At 44.7% G+C, this 22,500-nt stretch overlaps 1 protein-coding gene across 2 annotated transcripts in view; it reads right to left on the minus strand.

Moving 5' to 3' along the window:
- LOC121723929 (hepatocyte growth factor) overlaps positions 1-22,500 on the minus strand; it is a 24,786-nt gene that overhangs the window by 1,656 nt on the left and 630 nt on the right. Inside the window, exons 2-18 of one of the 2 annotated variants that reach the window (XR_006035085.1) lie at positions 21,043-21,190; positions 19,503-19,615; positions 18,664-18,778; positions 15,745-15,887; positions 13,762-13,882; positions 11,272-11,390; positions 8,902-9,067; positions 8,484-8,611; positions 7,115-7,208; positions 4,817-4,959; positions 4,017-4,049; positions 3,707-3,812; positions 3,381-3,455; positions 2,768-2,908; positions 2,330-2,436; positions 1,983-2,125; positions 778-1,330 (exon numbers count right to left, since the gene is read on the minus strand). Coding sequence is in view for 1 of the 2 variants with exons in the window: in XM_042110169.1 (XP_041966103.1) it covers positions 1,148-1,330; positions 1,983-2,125; positions 2,330-2,436; positions 2,768-2,908; positions 3,381-3,455; positions 3,707-3,812; positions 4,017-4,049; positions 4,817-4,959; positions 7,115-7,208; positions 8,484-8,611; positions 8,902-9,067; positions 11,272-11,390; positions 13,762-13,882; positions 15,745-15,887; positions 18,664-18,778; positions 19,503-19,615; positions 21,043-21,190 (2,078 nt within the window). In the remaining variant the exon portion in view is untranslated. Of the gene's footprint in view, positions 1,331-1,982; positions 2,126-2,329; positions 2,437-2,767; positions 2,909-3,380; positions 3,456-3,706; positions 3,813-4,016; positions 4,050-4,816; positions 4,960-7,114; positions 7,209-8,483; positions 8,612-8,901; positions 9,068-11,271; positions 11,391-13,761; positions 13,883-15,744; positions 15,888-18,663; positions 18,779-19,502; positions 19,616-21,042; positions 21,191-22,500 lie in introns of both variants that reach the window. The other variant, XM_042110169.1, reaches the window with a different exon arrangement.

Here is a 22,500-nt window from a genome sequence, read left to right on the forward strand (position 1 = left end):
ATTGTTTCATTTTCCCATTTAATTAAATCTGACCAAAACAATACTCTCAAATGAAGAGGCCAGCATGTTTTCATAGAAAAGGTCTATAAGACCCATAGAACCATACAGAGTGATAGAAACACCCACACAATTATGTACAACACAGTAACACTTCACTTCAAATAATACATTATCAACAGCTGCTTAAGATACTGTTACATTGTTTTTTTTACAGATATCCTGATGTTGTAAAGGGCTGCTATAGTGATATTACAACAGGTGTATGCAGGCTTTATAACAAGTTGTATATTACATATAACAGGATGTTGAACATTACAACATTCGATATCTGAGCCAAAAGGAAAAAAAAACTGATTCTGCAGCAAAGTGCTCTACAGTGTGAGCCAAGTAAATGTCCCAGCCTATTCAGAAAAAAAAAATCAGAGCAATCATCTCACCGTTCCATAAACAATTCAAGTAGTTTCAGGAGACAATATTCCGGAGGCCTACAGTCCCTTTGTAGAACTCTACACTGCCACCGTAAGAACGTATTATGGTAGATTGGATAGAGCTTTTGTTGAAGCCACGGTTGGCGGAATGCCCCAAGCACATCCTAGCCCATGCCTGGTAAAAGCCGTATCAAATCCACTGATCTCGCTTTAGAGGCCATCTCCTGGCCACAGAGACGCAAACGGAATCCAGGCTTACTGATCTTATCAAAGCCTCTCCTCTCCACGCACACAAACAAAAAAACACAGAAACACACACACAGACACACACACAGACACACACACACACACACACACACACACGCACACACACACACACACTTGTCTACACCGACAGAAGTTGAATACTAGATGACCTTCTGTGTTACACAGTTCCAGATTAAGTAGGATTTTGCTCAGTCAGATTCTGATCTTGGTTGATGGCGATCACAGGTCCAGTAGTTCAGAGTTTTGCCAGGATCATCTTTGCTCTTGCTGGAAAGCGACCCCCTGTAGTGTCTGAGGCCACTGCTGTTGTTTGCGTTACATAACTGGGAGTCAATTCACACTGTTCCCACCAGGCTCTTGTATTTTCAAGGTTTTAACCTTCAGGAACTACCAAGTTCAGAAGCCTTTTGAGTAAATGTCCAACCTTTCCCGAAGACATGTGCTGCTGACACTTATTTAAAGTAGTTCTGTTCTGGGTATTGTCGGTACACTTTATGGATCCAGTTGGCGTAGTATGCCACGTTGACGAAGATCCCGGGGCGATTGTGGCGGGCGCAACCTCGGCCGTGGACACTTACGCCAATGATGACCTTACTCCCACGGTCTTCACACACCAGCGAGCCGCCGTAGTCTTTCTGTTCAGCACAGAACCCAGGACAAAAAACGTAAACAACAGCAACAATGTCATCATCATCAACAACAGCCACAACAACACTATGGCTTGCCACAAATGAATTGTATACGAAAACATGTTTTGCCAAATTGGAATGTAATTGTGAGACTTTTTGGAAATATTTACAAGGAAGGGCAAATATTGACTGAATGCAACAAACAGATTCAAAGGGAAAAAACAAATATTGTATATATTATTGTCCAATAACTCAAGACACTGACAATGTCTCTCATCTTCCACATCTTAATCACAATCAGTCGATTACACAGACCACACACATTGTATATAGGTTTGGCAAATGAGTGTTTGGTTCTGACTCCACTTGGGCTTTGAAATTTATTGTGTGTGTGTGTGTGTGTGTGTGTGTGTGTGTGTGTGTGTGTGTGTTTGTGTGTGTGAGTGTTTGTGTGTGTGTGTGTGTGTGTGTAGAGTTAATAAAAAAAACAGCTTTATCCGCTTGGGCATACATCATACAGACACGATGCATAAAACTGTAAGCACAGTGAGAAAACAACAGCTTTCCAGTAACTAAGCATGGCATGGGGTCTAAAGTAGAAAAAAAATGAAGAACTTTTAAAGGTCATTTGAAATGTCACATGGAGCCATAAACTCACCTCACACACCCCCTCGTCTCTGCGTCCGCCCGCACACACTTTGTTGTCGCCTATCTGCAAGCTCCCTCGGTGGTTCTCACGGCACTTCTGGTTGCTAACGATCGGCAGTTTCACCATCTTCAGCACGTCCTCGTACCCAGTGCCTGACAGCAGATCATCAGCACACAAACGTGTCATCCACAGACCACAATGCACTCCCAATGCAACAACTTTACTGCACAATACGGTGTTGATATCCATGCTAAAGCACATTTCTGTGCCAAATAATGTGGTGAATGTGTACACCATGATGTACAAAAAATCATTAGATGAATTTTGATCATGTATTCATCACAAATTGTATTTACCTTTGGTCTCTCCCCAGCCATACATAGTGCACATAGTGCTCTCAGGGATAGTACAGCCTGCTACAGGCAGCTGGATGAACCGAATGTTTGATACTGCAAGAGCAGGCCTGGAGAGATAGAGAGAGAGAGAGAGAGAGAGATGGGAGTATTTATGGGGTTTTTTTCTCAGAGTTCTGTTCCTTGTCTACCTTGCAATAAAAAAAGATAAACACATCATAAATAAAGTAAACGTTCATGCACCCCGGCTGAATCAGGTGTGCTGTGCTAATCAAAAAGGCAGGGGAAAGGAGACACCAGACAGAGCAATGCAGCAGAGGAGTGGAAAGGGAGAGAGAGAAAGAGAGAGAGAGAGAGAGAAGACCCTCTGGAGTAAACCAGGGGAATAGTTCACATAGTTAAGAGAGACAGTCAACACCAGCTGCACAGGATGGGACTTACTCCGTGAGCCGCAGCATGGCCAGGCCGGAACCTTCTGGGCCGCACAGGATGTAGGCGATCCTCACTTCCTGCTCGGTCTGCACAGACGCGTTGAGGTGAGCCGCTCCCAGGATCACCTTGTACTCAGTCAAGTCAGGCACGCTGTGGATGGGGAATAGAGGACAGTGATGTTATCAAACCAATCTGAATTCAGCGTGAGGGTATCTGACCAAACAGCATTATGTTTCCGTCATAAAAGATCATTGTCTTCAACTCCTCAGACAAGGCTAAACTGACATAAACCGACAAAAGCAATGGAGATCTATGAAGCTCTCTTCATAAATGGTTTACAATGTGCTGGCCTTGAGTTGCTTTGCCGTGTCTTTGCATGCACACAGAGAAAGTGATACCTATGTAAGTCTATGTGGAATTTTCCACGCCACCCACAGGTTTGATTTAAGGGCTAAGGCAAATTAGGCAATTCACTGGAGATAAGAGCTATGTGACCTCTCTGGGTCTGGCCAACTACTGACAAGTTACAGACATGACATCATCATTCCAGATGCTCCATCCACCAGAGAGTGAGAAAAGGGGGACAGAGAGAGAGAGAGAGAGAAAGAGAGAAATTGCTCACCAGGAGGAGAAACACTGCCGATCTGTCAGCACCCAATGTTCACGGATCAGAGACCCTCCACACCAGTGACTGTTCCTAATAATGTCAAGACATACAAAGACAGACATACACACACACACACACACACACACACACACACACACACACACACACACACACACACACACACACACACACACACACACATCAGGCAATTGAACAAGACTTTACAGAGAAAAAAAATCTGATAGCATCGGGTTTCATGGGCCTCCAATGTATTGTTGCAAGTTGCATGAAAGACCCAGTCCGATGACAAAAATGACAGGATAAAAAGAGCGATGTCTCACCCCTTTTGGATGCTAACCATCCAGCTGCCCTCCTCAGGTGGGGTTGGTCCCCCTCCCACGATACGGACGGAGATATGAATGGCACAAGATTTCTTGGGGACCTCAGCTGCAACACAAATTGAAGGGGACATTTATGAGAAACAAAGCTAAAACAAAACATCTGCACTCAGAACGCTAGAGTGAACCGCTACCAAAGTAAATTTTGAAAGTAAATGATTTGTCATTAAAGTTAGATTTAGCTATTACAACAGTGGATAAGAAGAGGCACTGTGGCTGAGATGATGTTGTAATGTCTTTGGAGCCAACTCACCGATTTGTGGGAGGCTGTTCATTGAGGGTTCACCTGAAAGGAGAGTGACAGAGTTGATTTACACGTGTACATAAGCAGTTACAATGAAGTCAGAGCTGGAGATATAAGAATCAAGAAGTTAAATTAACATGTAATGAACTTTTGCATTGGAGCACTGGGCAAGGTAAATCTAAAAGTAATTTAGTAAGCATGGAACTTCGCCCTTCTTAAATGCTAAGCTCTGGAAATATACAATTACAAACCCAATCACAAAATCTTTGTATTGTTTAGAACCAAACATCATGGAAGATGTTTGGAGGAAAATGCTAATTTGAGCCTCCAAAAGCATATGGGACAGCTTAACCCCACGCTGGTTCCTGCTGCCGGTCCAGATATAAGACCGTGAAGATCTTTCACACAGTCTAACCATCTTACTTAGATGAACAGTGTGTTGGTAGTCAAAGCCACCTGGGCTTTCAGGCAGTACAGTACACATCATCACCTGCACATCCAGTCTACCTGGTAATGAATCAAAATACCTGCTCAATTTACATGACCTTTGCCTTTGTAGATTATTATTGTTTCATCAGCCAAACATTTTTTTTTTTTGCATACTGAGGTAAAGTTAACTGGATTTTCATTAGGCATGGGTTTTAGAGGTTACGGCTCTAAACAGATGCTATATCCTTCCCAAATCTCCTACTGACATTTAAATGGTGTATAAAGAACTAGAGCATATTGTTGTTCCCCACTCGTGCTTTACAGGGGAGCCGTCGCTGTCCCATGCTTGTGCATCACTGTGGCCACAGTGGCTAACTCACAGGGCTTGATGTTGCAGTAGTCCCAGCGGATGAAGGAGTTGTTGGTGTAGCACCAGGGCCCGTGCTTATCACCATCTGGGTTCCGGCAGTAGCTCTCCTCCGGGTCAATGCTCAGCACTGCCGCATCTGTGCTCTTGCTGGTACTAAGACAAGCACACACACAGATATGGTTCCTCAACGGCACACTCACCGCACATGTGTAAAATCAGACAAATCAATACTTGTGAGTAGCAGATTAATATGTGCATGGGGTGCAATGGACCAGCATGGACCATAATTGAGATTAGAGCTTGTCTGCTAACATGAACATGATCATTACTTTGTTTAAGTCTCTGACTGGAGCACAGAGCACTACATGTTCATGCCAAAACACAAGACATGACCACTATATACTCTACAAATAGAAACAAATAGATTGCAGGACTACATTGCACAGTGTACTTCTAATGGCAGGATGACATATTGCTTTACATAACACATCATTACTTCAAATGCCATCAATGTATAGCACAGGAAAAAAAGAAATTTTGAGACATGAGAACTCAAAGTGATTCTCTGTCGGGACCAACGTCCATGCAGTACTAAAAAGGCAGTGGCATAGAAAAGAGGGAAAAGAAAATAATTCCAAATAAGTGTAAATCGCCTGGGTACACATGTAGTTTGGCCCAGAGGTTTTCGTGGAAGGGTTGGAGAGGTCACATGCGCGGCCTTTCCCATCAGCCTTGGCGGGAGCCCAGGCCTGGGGACGGGAGGGGAGGGGTGCGGTGTCGTGCGGTGGGGTGGGCAGGAGTTTTGGAGGGAGGGGTTTGTGTGGTTGACTGGGGTTAGGGGTGGGGGAGTTGTAGCGTAGGAGACATTACTCAGTGACATGCCCACCTACACTGCTGATTCCCTCTCCCACGCGCACACAGAGCACCCCTTTCCAGAGCGCGGTGCAGAATGCTGCAGCGGCTCCTCCCGCCTCTGGGTCAGAACGGATGGGAACTCAGAATAGGAAAGACTGTCTGCAGCCAAGTCATTTCACAGTGATGATAGCTCTTATCTCTCTCTCTTTCCCTCCCCATCTCTCACTCTCTCTCACTCTCTCTCTCTCTCTCTCTCTTGCTGTTTCTTTCCTTCAACACTAACACAAACAATGCCACCTCCGAGGTTTCCCTGAGAGCGATCTCTGACCTATGAGCATAGGGGAGTCGAGTGCGAGCCAAAACGGGAAATCTGTGAGGCTTTGATGTGCTCGTTGTAGGCCAGGGGCGGTGTAAGGGGGGTTGGGTTGGGTGAGCTGGGCAGCCCTGGGTCACAGGTCACGGGCTAAAGCACGGCGGCCCAGCTGCGTGCCTGCCCCGTGTCATTCTTTGGGAATTGAGTCAGGCTAACGACCACACTCAGACATCAATTAAGCTCTTGTCCCCCCCAAAAAAAGTCAGTCTGCTATTGTACAAGAAGAAAAAAACTTTTCCTTTCCCTTTCCCAAGAAACTGTAACACTCTTATTTTTTTCCTCCTCAGACAAATATGCTCTGACAAACAGAGCTCCTTTGGGCTTTCTCTTGCTGCTCCGTGGCGGATAACCCTGTGACCTTGTGCATGTTCATAAAAACAGAGGAGTTATTTGGGAAAGGCCGGAGGTATTTTCCCTGCACGTGCTTTAGAATGATGGTGAGATCACGCCTATACCCAGGGGAACAGGTGTTGCTGAGAATCTCAAGGAGAGGAAATAGTTAGCATTGCAGTCCTACAACCCAGTAGAACACACAGCCACACATCGTAATGAAACGAGCGGAAATCAAGTGACTACGAATACGAAGTATAATATTTTACGCCTTAAACTTGCTGTTCAATTATAAATGCATAGTAAAAGCACCACTACTGTGAATCCATTTCCACCTCCAAGCTCCCCCAACAGGTTCCACATGTATTATTTCTGTGTCAATGTTTGAAGCTGTTCAGCTTTCAAGAAAATGGCCCACAGAGACTCCAATGGAGCTTTGTCCTTGAGAATACGTAATGGACGCCTGCAATTCAAGCACACCCAGTGAGCTGGAGGATTCGGTTCTGTTTCCATGGATACCAAAATCCATATGCGCACTGATGAATATATCTATAAGTGCATAAAACCCATCTGATGTGAAATGCCTATCAGTTTGTTCTCATGGAGTGCATGAGCCTCTATCTCAGCCTCTATCAGTCACAATCAAAGGTATATAACTCATTAGTGCCATTAGTGCCAATGTTTCATAAATGCAACAGGGACACACAAATGCACATATGTTCCACTGATCCCACTCGCATGCAATCTTACCTCTCAGAGCGGCCTTTCCAGGTGGCGCAAGGAATGCCCGACCTGGTCACAGATAGGGTTCCTCTGTACGACCCTCCGTTGCCCTCATAACACTCTGAAACAAAAGGTCCCAGAGGTCAGGGTAAGAAGACATAACATGACCCTGCGGAAGATCATAGTTAACAGCAGCAGCCATATAACTCAGCCACATTGAAAACACTCCGCCCGTCTATACTTCGCTGTCACAGTAAAAAAAAAAAAAAAAAAAAAAAAACACAAAACGACCTACAGCTGTAAAAATACCGCCGCCGCTACAGGGACATGTGACAATCATCAGAAGCCCAGCAGCAGGCACCAGGAGCCCCCTACACACACACACACACACCCTCCAGACCCTCACCACAGACGAATGGAGAAATCAGCATCTGCAGCCATGCATGTAATACACCTCCCCTTTGCAGTGCTGTAAGGTGCGCCACTCATTTAACTGAAGTTACAGCTGCTCCATGTCGCAGTCCCTGGCAGTTAGTTCCCCCGCACAGCAAACTGCCTCCAACTAGGCCCGCTTCAAACAGCCACTATTAGGGGTTCTACAGACATTACTTTAGGGACTGCAAGGCTCCCTGCGCCAGTAAGGCAGGTTACAAGGGGAACGTGAAAAAAGAGTGACATTCTCTTCCCACACAACTATTTCAAGAGAGAATTTTATAGAGAATAAAAAGGGAGGGAAAAAGTTCAAAGCAAATGTTATTTTTCTGTAGAGTAGGGTTTTGATATGCAAAAGACAGCTAAACTTCAAATGTTGTGCGACTCCCGCGTCTCTCTGTTGTAGTGAGGTCATGAAACATTCTTGGGAGGGATTTTGCAAACATCGCAAGGCAAGTGACACTAAAATGACTTTCCAAAGTAAGATCAAGGCTCCCTTCAAGTAGGTTTTATGGGTGGACTATAAGGCGTGATGAGGTGTTAAATAGCCTGCATCACTTCAAGGTTTTATGCTTATTTTCACATAATTTTCAACATCTAGCCTTTTAATTCAGCCCCTTCTGCCTTTGACCAGCTACAGTAATTGGAAAGATGGCCCAGACCAACAGATGCTAGCGGAAATATCCAATCCAATTTGGCATTAGGAACACATCAATACATAATGAAGAACAGCCTAATATTTTATTTGTAACATCACCAACATCAACAAAGAGACATCATCATCAACAAAGAGAATAGCAGATAGTGTTTCTAGCCTAAATGTGAAGCTTTAACGTCATCTGATCATTATGGTTCATTATGGTGATCATGTATGAACAACAATATTATCATTAACTCTGCAGTAATGCAATGGTTCATCAATAATTGAACACAGTGTCATCAGTGATCAGGATTAGGGTCTCACTCTTTGTTTCGGAGGTCTCGCAGTGGGGGATGTTGCTACAGTAGGCTATTGGAACGTTAGGGTCCGTCGTGTAGCACCAGGGAAGGTCACGGCCATCAGGATTCCTACAGTAGTTCTCCCGTAGGTCCCTGAGTTCACATGCACACACACACACACACACCCACACACACACACACACACACACACACACACACACAAACACACACACCCACACACACACACACACAGACACACACACACACACACACACACAACAAGACACCAAGATGAGTGTGACAGGTGGCCAACTTGAATGAAAAAAACAGATATTTTGTCAGTTGTTTAGTATGCAATGGTGTGTTTGATTATACAACGCTAAGACACAAGAATGACAGAGAGTTTCTGGGCGGTGTGTTGACCGGTGATGTGTGGTTCTCACTTGCAGCGGTAGTTCTGTGGGATGAACTGGTGCTGGTGGGGGAACTGAGAGTCCCAGCGCTGGCAGATCAGGCCACCAGGAGTCACTCCCACGTCCCCGCGATACCCCTGGCCGCGGCCACGGTAACAGTGTGTCGTCGTGTCGCTCTCGCTGAGAGCGCTGGTCTCTGTGGAAGTGGGAAAGAAAGACAGACAGACTTATTAAAATACTTTAAAAACCCTAGAGAACCCAAAACAGAGTCATAATATGTACTGCAGGCTAAATAATGCACACAGGGACTCGTGTTTACACAAGGGCACTACCCAAGGAGAGTTGTACTAAAGCTGTCATTTTTTAAAAAAAAAGAAAAAGAAAAAAAAAAGAGGAGAGAAAAAAAATAAAAGCTTGGCACGAACAGTAATGGAGACGTGCTCTGCCCTTGGCTCGGCCGATCAGTGTGCGGCGGAGGAGCGGCGGGCTGCCAGGATCAATCCGGCTCATCCGTCAGGCCCGCGGACGACCGGTCACGCTGCAATGGGCCGCCCACGCATTACTACGGACATGCACCAGCGCGGTCGCTAATGGGCAGCCAAGGTCTTTTTTTCCTCAAGCCTGGCAGAATAAAACAAAATGAGGGGCGTCTCTCCCCCAAACTCCGCTTTTCATTTAATGTTACAGATTACGGTCCCTGGCTCCCATCGTGCATGACTCTATTGCGCATGATTGCCTATCTCTGTCTTGCTTAGCGGAGTTTAAGTGCCGCCTGTCAGCAATGGTTGTGCATATAAATAACTTTGTCCTCATTATGACACGAAAGATGCAGAGCTGCGAAACAAAGGGTGTCTTTGTCTGTCGTGCCACTGCTTTGATTATTCCTGATATTTGCGAGGGGAAAAAAGGTACAAATCAGCTTCGAGCGGCACAGTTGTAAATTCGGCTTGCTTTTTTTTTTTTTTTAAACACAAGGGGGAGAGAGTATCGGATCCTCTTGTTAGGGCTAAGTAAACATTCCAAATGGACAGATGCCATCTTGTAAATACACACCCGGACCGATCACACTGATGACTTTCCCAGAGCAGCACTGCTGGAATCTGATATCGAGAAAAAAAATAACATGGCCTTGATTTTCCTCCCAAGGTTTACCTGATCATTGGTTACAATTCTCATCTCAAGACGTGTGTTCGAATTCTTTGGATTAGCAGCAATAGAACAGGGATGCTAGGATGGGAGCGAACAGGACGCAGAGACACCTATGGGCTTAAGTGTGCCAGTTCTCTCAATGTGGGTCAGAGCAGACGCCTGGATCTTTGACAGCGAACCAGAGAGAGAGATTATACACACTCCCAAGTGTAGTAAAAGCACAGGCAGAATCCCCAACACGTGGAGTCATCGCTGTCCAACATCGGACGAGGCCTTGGGGCACCCGAGGGGAGAGGGATCGCAAGTGGTGATTTTCCACTATGCAGCAGCCACCACTCTAGTGTGAGTGGGAGAGAAAAAGCCTGGCAAGGAAAATAAACATGAGGAGAGAATGAGAGAATGAGTGAAAGGAACGAGAGACAAACAGGCAAAGTGAAGGAGAGCAGAATGACGTGTGAATGAAAGAACAAGAATTGATTACACAAAAAGCAGGGGAAAGAAACAACGAGAGATTGACTCAACAGAGATAAGAGGAAGTGAGGAAAGAGGGTGAAAAGACAGCGCGTTCACACACAGCGTGGGGTGAGCTTGACAGAGCTTGACACAACCAGCCCGCGATTGGATCACGGGGTGGTTCACCAGGCCTGTCTTTGAGGGAGTGCACAAAGCCACACGGCTGTTCTGTCCTGGGGGAGTGCGGGGTGGGTGGCGGACATCAGGTTTACAGAGCAACTCGACCTCCCCCACACTCCCTCATTAAACACATCCGCCACTGACTGGCAGGGCCGGCCCAAAGACAAACAGATACCGCGGGATATTAGCCACAAGCTGGCCAGCGCTGAGTCAAAGCTCGTCTGGGTGATGGGAGATGGATGAGGATGAGGAGAAGGATGGGGCGTGGAGGGGGAGGGAGAGATAGTGGGAGTAGAGGAACGTTTTTATGTTTAAAGGCCCTGCTATGTTCTTTGCAACTCCTTTAACATTCCATAATGACTGCCACGCCGGTGCAGAGGCCAGCACCAGGAAGAGGAAGCTGTAAATTTGATATGACATACACACACACACACACACACACACACACACACACACACACTAACACACACACACATACATACACACACACACACACACACACACACACACACACTCAGACACACACAGACAAACACACACAGACACACACACACCTGCACTCCCCCCCCCCCCCCCCCCCCCACACACACACACACACACACACACACAGACACTTACCACATTCTTTGATGCTGCAGTACTCCCAGATCTTATTGGGGTCTGTGGTGAAACACCAGGGCCTGTGGCGTCCATCGGGGTTCCTGCAGTAGTTGTCTTTCAGGCCTTTGTACGGGTGGCTGGGAGAGACAGTCGCCCACAGCAACACTTATCACAAAGTCTTTTTTTAATCAGTATGCTTTACAGTTCATCATCAGCCAGTAAGTCTCTCTCTCTCTCTCTCTCTCTCTCTCTCTCTCTCTCTCTCTCTCTCTCTCTCTCTCTCTCTCTCTCTCTCTCTGTCTCTCTTCTCTCTCTCTCTCTCTCTCTCTCTCTCACCTCTTCTCTCACTCACTCTATAAATGACATCCAAATGAGCAACACATTTTAGATGCATCCTTACTGACCAGACTGGGGGGCTATGATAACAATAGTAGAGCTGTCACATAAACTGAAATGAACATATGATTCACATTGGTGCCCACTAGGTGGTACAATTATGTGGCCAGAGCTTGTAATGGAGCTGAAGTTCCCTGCGGCCCTTCCCACAATTCGCTAAAGACTTTCCACATGCAATCATACGTTCAAACAAAACAAAAAACATATAGAAGTTCTGGGGGGGGGTCCACTGTAAGAGCATAAGGACTTTCAAATAACATGCACATGCACGTATTCCATGACAGACGTGTTTTACTGGTGCCCGAAATATTAACACCGCTTCTATCGGTTTGTGGTACAGGCGGTGCCATGACGATGATTGACTGTTCGATAAACACTTCCTGAGAATTCTCAGAAGAAAGCACCTTTTTCCACAGAATAGTAAAACTCCGGACTTGCCCGAGCCTATTTCTGATATAAATACATCCTTGGTCCTGGTATGAGCAGGATTCCTTGGGGGGGGGGGGGTCTAAACAAACTGATATTTCATTTCTGAGACCACAAACATGAATTTTCCCAAGCCAGCCAAATCGGAATTCCGATTTCCAGGCCCAGACCCGGGCTCTGGGATTTATGCCCATCCATCTGTGCACCATGGGAATAGTGAGATTCCACTAAGAACACCTCGCGCTGGAGCTTCCATAATACATGCACTTTTGACCATTTAGCATTTTGTCAGAGCATGACTCAGCATACAAATTCATGCACTTGTGTTATTTACAGTATGAGTTATTTATGTTATTTATGTTGTGATAAGGAGTTCCCTCCTTGGACCTGACTGGTACAGGGCATTTTATGTGTGAAGAAAGTCGATCTCTTGGTTCATTTCTTTCTCAGCTAAAAGCTGTCTACGGAACTCATTGTTCCACATTTTTACAAAAAGTAGCTTTTCTTTCTTTTCTTTCCCATAGTTCCTCTGTGCATGGATTAAAAAGACAAAAGCAGCATGCTTGGCAAAAAAAAAAGAAAAAAAAAACACAGTATGGCGAAAACTGCAGTACGCAGATGCTGAAAAGCTTACTGGACAGATGCTGAAACACTAAGTGTGCAATGCCAAACTATAAACAAGGCCTGACTGTGTGTCCCTGACAGCTGACACAGTGGCTTTGGTTTTCAGGGACAGAAAAAGACAGAGAAAAAAGTCTCTCATCAGTATAACTCAAGGGAGTCTGCTACACTGTACCATACAATTAGACCATGGTATCTGTGCTGTATATTTGCACTTGGCGCTATAGCGTAAGTTGTGAAATCAAATATCTTGGGTAGATCGTTTTAATAGACCAGACACTTACCTTTACCTAAGCACCATTTAGCTCTTATGACCTGTATTAACTAGTTTTTACGAGGGCATCATCTTGTATTTTTTAACAGTGTCATAGTATTCCTATGCAGGGTCCTAACCTCTATAAAGGGTAACAGCCCAGATGCTGGCTCCAAGTCTGGCCTGCTGAGCCTCACGTCAGGAGACCTGATGCCTGCACACCAGGTCAGAGAGGAATGGGAGTCAGTGAAGTGTTTTATACCTTATGCTGCAAGACCTACAAGTCGGGTAGCTGTCTCCTTTTAATGGGTTGAAAGTTTTTTTTCTCTCTCTGCTCCTTTCATTTTAGATGAGTGAGGATTATGACAGATATGTTTCACATTTTGTGGGTGAGGGCTGTAGGTCTGTAGGTCTGTTTTTTAGCTGGAGGAGCTGTCTATCTCAATTTGAAGTGGTTGAATAGGCACTTTTTTGTGATGGGTTCGAGTTGTGTCTTTACAGTGGGTGTCTCATTTCAGTGAATGAAATGAAAGGTTTTGATGGATCCTGAAGATTTCTCACTTCTAGATGGCATGATAGAACTCAATGCTATGAAACCCTTTCATTTATTTTTTGGTGGGGTGGGGTTTGGGGGGGGGGCAAAATATCTGTGGTGGCTACAGAGGTAGCTTCCCTTTTAAGGCTTCGAGAGATGTCCCTGCCAGTCTTGTTTTCAGTCGGGGGCAGCTGCACATCAGGCCTAGCTTTAGAAGGGGAGCCCATGTCAGGCATAGGTCAGGGCGGGTGGGGTGGGGTGCGGTGGGGGTGCTCACCTCTTCGGGTGGTAGTCGTGTTTGTGGGGCTCGTCCAGGTCCCAGCGCTGGCACTCGCGGCCACTCTCTGTGTGGTCCATGGGCCCTCTGTAGCTCTCACCATTGCAGCTCACACACTCCACTGTGGGAGAGCGACATTCAAGAATGTTAGCAACGAGAAATATGCCAAGAGGCACGCGCGCACGCACACACAGACAGACAGACAGACAGACAGACAGACAGACAGACAGACAGACAGACAGACAGACAGACAGACACACACACACACACACACACACACACACACACACACACACACACACACACACACACACACACACACACACATACACATAAACAAACCACACAAGGAGCCACTTTCTCAATCAAGCTTTGGGGCATGCCTATTTTCAACTGCTCACATCCACACAGCTGGGTCGTGTTAATGCTGGGTGCCACATTTAAAGGCAAATGAATGGATTACACAAACAGTGTATCTGACCCTGGGCCTTCACATGTCTGGTGTCTGAGCCGTAACCCTAGAGCCGAGTGGCTCAGCTCTCTCTCTATATGGTCAGTCATACACAGTCATCTCCTGTCTCAAAGTTAGTCACATCAGTTAGTCATTAAATAAATGGATCCAGAGATAGCCATCAAAGTTTCTCTGCTTTTCCAAGCAATCGCCACTTGTTTTTTATGTATGACTCAAACTGAATTCATTTAAAGATGTCTACACCCACCCAGCCCCATCTGGGCTTCTAATATGCCATGTCTACGATGAGAGATTCCTGTGTTTTTTTTGTTTTGTGTTTTCTTTTGTCTTCTGTTTTTTTTCTTCATCTGAACAAATTTGACCCGATTAGAAGGCTACGAAAACAAGCAATCAAAATCATGTGCACCACTGTTTGCACAAGGCACCGGCTGCTAACCACAAAGGTCACCTCTAGAAATGTCACCTCTTTCTTAAGAGTGGCCACGGCTTGCGCCCACAGCTGTATGCAAACTGGAGTGTGTTATTGGAAACACATGTTTATAAGTTGGCCACTCTCATGAAAGTCCTTTTTTATGTCATGGTGTGTTTCTGATTAAGGCAAACTAATTTATTATCAACACCCCCCCCCCCCCCACCCCCCAGTTATATTTCTCCACACATTTCAATTTGTCCACCAAACGATTCTTTCAGAATCTCTGGATACATTTATTGTTTTAATAAATTGCTTTTCTTCAAATGCATCCCCACCATTCCCACACTGTCCTTATCACCTTGAAGCATTTGTTTCACACCATCAAAAGCATTTTAGCCGTGAGCTCTGAGTCATCATCTTATTCACTGGAACATGAATTGTGAACCAAATGTACTCTCCCACTGTTCGTTATGATGACACTACACAGCAAATGAGAGTTTGAAAATGAACTATTGTGTCAGGGGAGATAAGAAGAATGCCAAGTTGGGTCTTTTTCTGGGTTAAGGGAAAGACCTCAACAAACATCATAGAAGGTGTTAAGCAAATGAAACAGTTCAGTTATTATTCACTCTGGATGGCCAACACATGTTCACACACTTGATAAAATAACCTGGAGGCTTTAGGAATGTTTCCCAGTCTGCACAAGAAAGACAGACCCTGAGCAGTGAAACCCTGAGCTGTGGTCATTTCCTAAAAGCCTCCCTGAAAGCAGGGCATTCAAGTAAATGCACTGAAACTTAAACAAATCTAACTATTGGCTCCGAAACCCTCTATATAATTCATTTGTTGACACGTCCTGCTAAAGTGGCAGGTCCAAAATATCCTAAGCGTTGTTTCGGACCTATGCAGCTAGTTGAGAAAACAATATGCGTGCTATTTCTTGAGTGATCTAAAACAGCAGCCTGAGAATGATCCATCATGGCCCTCTGTAGATGTGTGTGTGTGTGTGGGGGGGGGGGGGGTACACTTTAGACCACTAGGCCAAGGGTGAGATTCCGCCGTGACTTGCAGACCAGCACACCAGGCGCGCTCTACTCACCCTCGGAGCACTGCGGAAGACCACAGGCCTGCAGACGGACCTCAGGATCCATGGTGAAGCACCAGGGCCCGCTGGTGGCGTTGTCTGGGTTACGGCAGAAGTTCTCCCGGAGGTCCTTCTTCCTGTTCTTCCTTGGCAGGAAGCTGAGGACAAGACGGACACACACACACACACACACACACACACACATACAGAGACAGAGGCAGAGAGCAGTTCAGCAGAGTTCACAAGGGTCTGACTGACTGACTGACTGACTGACTGAGTTTGGAAGCTGAGATTGTGTTTACGAAGAGTTATGCAGTGTCCTTTTACAAACAGTATAAACAAAACAAAAAAGCCTAGTTCTTTGAAGCTGCAATAAACATTTTAAAAATCGTTCAGTTTCGCTACACTGCATAGGCAGTCGTTCACATTTATTTCCGCTATTACCACTGACCAGACGTTAGGATATCTTTAAATCACATGACCTGTAGCAATAAAGTGCAATTAACCTTTCAATTGTAACCTTGTCAAAGAGATTAATGTGCCAGCAATGTTATTTGGCTTGTGAAAGAACACACAATATTTTAACATGACTGTTGTCTGTATAAGTATTGGACCAAATTGTTTAAAACAAGTCGTATCACAGCTGCTCAGCAGCAAATGAATGAACATAATTTACTTTGCATGTATGAAGTGTAAGCCCAATGAGAATGTATATATACTGTACCACTAGGAATGCAGAAGAATTGGGCATTTATTTAATAAGCATTCCCCTAGCATTCATGTACATAATTCCGATAAGTTTGCCTGTCAGAGTTGTTCTTTGGCCAGGGTGAAAACGATACTGCATTTTAGTCCTGGGGCCAACTTTTTTACAGAAACAAACCCAGAGAAAGGGGGGAAAGACATCCACCGTGTTGACATTCTTTGATTCCAAACTTGCTCCAAATGTAACTCTGACTCCAGCAAACGATAATAGACCAACTCCAGCTTCCGCAGATTTGTGAAAACAAAGATGGTGTTTGAATGTGTATGAGGAAGTCATACGCCAGCATTTGCGAGCACTGTCCTGATGTGCAGCAAGGCAGAACTGGTCTGAGACAGTTTGTCGGAAAGACCCCATGAAAGTCTGTTTTATTTGTACATTTATTGCGAAATTCCATGTGAATCACAACCGTCTGTTTACTGTTTCAATCATGCCCGCGTGATTACTGGTGAGCTTGTGGTCTGGGATTGGGTAATGGTTAGAAGGCTTTGAAATGCAAGGGGGGGGGGGTTACAGTGGGCCTTCAATTAACATTGCGGCAACTGACAGAGGCGTCTTGTGACAAGTAAAGAGACAGTATTGTGATTGATGGTAAACAGTTTTCAGTCTGTGATGGACTAGAGCGCTGCTCGACCCATTAATATCCTTGGGAGGGGGAATATCTAAGGAATTTATGTTGATAAAAATGTCTCTGTGATGTGTCTGAAGAAACAGTTTCAAAGCAGCCCAAGACTTTAAAAGTCTGTGACTGTTCAAAGCTAGAGAGGGATGAAAAGAGAGGAGGGTGATGACAGAGAGAGAGAGAGAGGGCGGGAGGGAGAGAGAGATGGAGAGGGGGGAGAGAAAGACTTAAAGAGGGAGTAAGACTGAGCAAGAGAGAATGAAAGAGAGAGAGAGAGAAAGAGAAATGTCAAGGTTATTCTCAAGGAAATCATATTTTCATGTGTCTGCAGCTTTTTTGGGGACACCTGGTGAGCAACGAGACTCCATAAATCCTTTGACGCAGCGGAGTCTGAAACTCCATCTCTCCGCCCCTAACAAACCCACTGAACCAACAGCGCAGCACTTAAGGCCTCTCCGCTCTAATGAACCCTCTGCAGATCCCATCCCATCAAACCACATCCCATCCCTGCACTGCGTCCTGGCTTATCAAAGTCTGTTTCTGCTCTGCTTCAAACTCCCACGATCACCACACACTCCAACCACCACTCCACACGAGTAAACACAACACGCATTATCTTTGCCCTCAACACTGTTACAACCCCTTCCTCCCCAATGCACTCTGTTAGTATACAAATAAACACACACACACACACACACACACACAACACACACACACACACACACACACACACACACACACGTGTGTGTGTATTTATAAATACATCTAGTCAATGTGCCGATGCGTATTTTTAGAATTGTGTGTGTATGAGTGTATTTTTAGAATCCCATCCTCGGCTTGTTCAACTCTGACCTGACGGTCGCATGTGCTGGTGCGATGTGGTGAGCCAGTGTGGTGCTTAATGAAGTCAGAAGAGTTCAGAGAGTCCACCGAGGCCGGCGAGTCACAATGCAACAAACGAGCCATTACTCCAGGATCTGTTAGAGTAATCATCAATTAAAGCTACGCCGCCACACTGCTGCTCGTAACCCAGGCCACTCCAAATTCTCTGCCGCTAACAAGTGACAAATAAATGCCGTCAACTATAACACTACTATATGTTTTTGTCACATGTTGGCAGTCATTTGGTATATCAGCAAGGTGTTGACTACTGTAGTCTCCACACAGAAAATAAATTGTAGGAAATAGAAAAGAAAGCTTTGCAATACAAGACTCAAAACGGGAAAGGCTGAATATAGCACACAAAATAGGATTCTGAGGGTCTTTTCTCTGGCAGCTAAACTGAGGCATTATAATTTGTAAACCTATCACATTTTCCACTTAATTCCCTTATAGGATATAAAATATTTTTTTTAATCATTTCATCCCTTTCCCAACTAAACACCAGGTGCTTCCAAACACCAACACATCCGACCACTGAGCCTCTCCTGCGTCGGAGCCTGATGGTGCACCGTGCTGGGAGAGAGAGGGGACACAAGTGGGGCCCTGCTGCTGCAGATGGATGGCCGGGTGGGGAAGGAAATGGCCTCGGCGTGTGTGGCAGTCTTACTTGTGTTCTTGTGGGATGATTGAGCCCCAGTGCTGGCACCGCACGCCGCTCTCCGTCAAAGACCTCCTTCCTTTGTAGTTCTGCCCAGTCCCAACGATGCACTCTCTCACATAGTCTGCAGGATGACAGGCAAAAGCACAGGGGACCCATGAGTACATCTCTCCTCCTCCCCCCCCCCCCCCCCCCCCCCCCCCACTCACCGGCAATGAGCTCTAATTGCACTAACATTAACTAAAACTGACAATGTGGCTGTGGCCGTGTGTGTCGTGCATTGCTATTCATTTCCTGCAATGTGCGAAAAAAACACATTGGGACTTTGGTTCGTCAGACATTTTAAAAACAATGCCTATAAAGTATGAGGCTGCAGAGAGAACGAGAGAGAGAAAGCCAACTTTGAAAGTAAAAAAAAAGAAAAAAAAAAGACAGAAAAAACAAAAGTAAGTAAAGAAGTAATAATATAAGCAATGCAAGAAAGAAAGAAAAGACAGTAATAGCTGGCTTACAGATCAACTTTGATGTATGTTTGCTTGAGAGCTTTAAGAGGGTGTAAGCCCTCACTTTCTCCTCCACACATGTTCCAGAGAATCATGAGGCACAGCACATGCTCCTGCCTGACTGACAGTGTAGGGCATCCCATGCTTACAAAGTCTCCCTTGCTAATTACATAAACTTAGCTCAGATTTATCAACCGCGAGAGATAATGCAGCCAGGGATATAAACACAGATGTGTGAGTCGCCGGGACTTCTGGGTATTCTTAAGAGTTTCGAGAAGCTCACGTCACACTTCCCTGTCTTGTCAAAGCGGAGAAATTGGGGTGAGGAAGAGGAGGATGACCTACCTTTCTTCTCGTAAAGGTCAAAGTTGAAGTCCTTCTCCGTGTGTATTCCCGGAGTGAGGCCGTCAAACGAGAGCCAGTGGCATTTCCTGTTTTTGTGATCATAACTGAAGGCCCTGGAGAAAGGCAAGAAGGAGAGGGTTATGCCAAATGTTGTAATGGATGACTGTTTACATGGATGGAAAAAATGGATGGGAAGATGGATTGATAGCAGTGGAAACGTAACGCCGATCACACTGTGTTTACACTCCTCCGAGCTCCGAGCTAGGAAACTATGACAAGTGATTAAAACCTTTACACTGCAAATGGGTCAAAACACACAAGGTGTAATCACTTAAGTGATCCCAAAACGCAAGAACATTAGGCCATTATTTTCACATTATTTTTTCACATGTGCTAAGCAACAAATATAAGTAAGAGATATATTGACTCTAGTGCATTTAATGCATTTATAGACCAACATTTGCTTGTGTGTATTAAACATGAAACAGTTGGTTTGTCTGGAACTTTGTCTGTTATTTCTTGACAAATGTGAGTGATACTTTTGACCTGACATAAATGCTAAGAATGTCCTTCAATTATAAGTAGGAATTCATTGGCTGAGGAACATTAGTGTACTGAATAAATTCCATGTTTATTATGGAGTCACTGCTGATATGATCTTAAATGGAGAGTGACTAAAAACAGAGAATTGTTAAAATATATAATCAGCTTCAATGGTTTTTATGAATGCATTTTTTTCTAAGGACATTGTTATAAACTCCACCAATGAAAGACTGTTAAGTTTTCATTGATGTGGAATATTCGCTAACATGGCTTATTAGTGACTTAAAGAGTAACAGGTGTTGATTAATGCTGTCAGTGGTATGGCTGACTGCCGTCCAATAGGCCTACATACTATGGCTGCGTGCAGAAAATGTTGCGGTTTTGACCGACCATAAATCAACATGTTGGACGAGAGTGCTGAGTTTCCTACAAGTCCAAAACATGACTTCTAATTTCTTAACGCTGTAGTTTCAGTGAAACTTCGTCCAAACTTTTAACCGCACAATCCACCTTGGGACTCTATTCAGCAGCTTTACATGGTAAAATGCATTGATGATGGTGATTATGATGAACAGACTAATCAAATGCATTCCTCAACAGCTTTGGAGTGGCATAAAACTGGACCAGTGTGGAGCTAGGGGATAAACACAATGACATCTTATTTAAAGACTGAATAAGAGATCAAAACAGTCCTTATGTGAATGGAATATTCCCATTCCGATTAGTTTCAAGGCAGTAAAAAATCCTTTAAAATGTTGTTTTTGCCATGGGGCTAACAGTAATTGGCTTTGTTCAGAGGTGAATTCAAACATGATGGATTTATGGAGCAAATGTGCACAATGTGAATAATCATCCAATTATCCAGACATGGAGCCACAAAACCACAACACAAACACACTACATAACACAAGACATGCCTATAAATCATTGCCTTTTGTCATACCAAAGACAGTACACACAGTGGTTTATAGCTGTGATCTGCCATTCTGGGTCATACCTGCATGGAAGCTTCCTGTTCCCTCTGCATCTACGGGCACACTTTACCAGACTTAAGCGCTTCATCTTGGTCTGGTAGGACTCGGATGGGGTCACTAGGCGAACACCATCGCTCTTCTGATAGTCCTGAAGAGGGTTCCGCTTGCTCTCTGGCAACCAATGAGAAACGTGATGGTGAAGATAGCTAAGCAGCTCGTGACTGCAACCCAAACTGATGAGGCTATGGTGAGCTCCAGTCAAAAGGACTGGTCACTGCAATAATAAATGTTCTATTCATCGTTTCAATGAATAAATACTCTTTTGAGCAAATAAGCCATTCTAAATTAGATTTTGAGAAGAGTAGAGAGAAGAGGGAATAAGGCACAGAAAACAACAACTACCACCAAATTCTAGAGAAAATGATCAAATGACCAATACAATCTGTTGGGTCAATAGGATACAGAGAACCACAAAATGGGCATTCTGAAATCCTGTGCCAAATATTGAAAGCATTGTATAAACCATAAATGGAAATCTGAGAGAGCTGAAAGATGCCATGATGACAAAGCAAATAGTCAATGTTTTGATTAGCTTTCAGAAAATAAAAAAAAAATGAAAAAGAAACATTTTCAGTAACAATTACACGGTTGAAAGGGAAATGTCGTCCCATAGCATCATCTGTTATGGATATGATGAAATAAGATACAGTTATCCATCAGTGTCTGATTACTCTATTGTGACTCATCCTAAGTGGGGATGGGGATGGGATAAGGGTTTGACAGCTGTCCTGTGATGTGTTGCCGGTTTTCTGTGTCTAAAAAATAAAACAATGGATGAGACATGTACAGTATGTGTGTCAGTGGCAAGAGAGGGTACACAAGCTGAGATGAATGTGTGTGTGTGTGTGTGGGGGGGGGGGGGGGGGGGGGGGCTGTGTGTGTGTGTGTGCAAGTGTCTGTGTGTAGGGGTAAGTAAGCCCAGAGAGAGAGAGAGAGACTGAACTATATTTGACAGAGATAAGTAGGTACATCATTTATATGTAGATGTGTGTGTGTGTGTGTGTGTGTGTGTGTGTGAGAGAGAGAGAGAGAGAGAGAGAGAGAGCAGTCCTTTATTCATCCAATTACATGTAGGTCAGCCACTGCCCACCCTAGTCTGTCCAAATTTCACACATACAGTAACTTTAACCAGACATCAAACTTCTTGAATAACAAAAAAACTTCATCCATCAAATCTTTCCAACTTTTCAGGGAAGAGAAACCTAATGCTTTTTCAGACCTCGTTACAGGCATCGTTTATTTCCGCCAAAAAGTGTAGACGTCCACATCCAGATGTTGCTGAAGAGTCAATTACGACTACGCGTGCGATGCTTGAGTCATGGACAGCAGAACTTTCCCCTTAGGCTATTGCGAAACTGTATGGTGTTACCCCAGCGCACATCACCCAATTAAACCGTCAGTGCCATAAAACACCGCTGGTC

This window comes from Alosa sapidissima, chromosome 11 (assembly GCF_018492685.1).
Source record: "Alosa sapidissima isolate fAloSap1 chromosome 11, fAloSap1.pri, whole genome shotgun sequence".
Lineage (NCBI taxonomy): Eukaryota > Metazoa > Chordata > Actinopteri > Clupeiformes > Clupeidae > Alosa > Alosa sapidissima.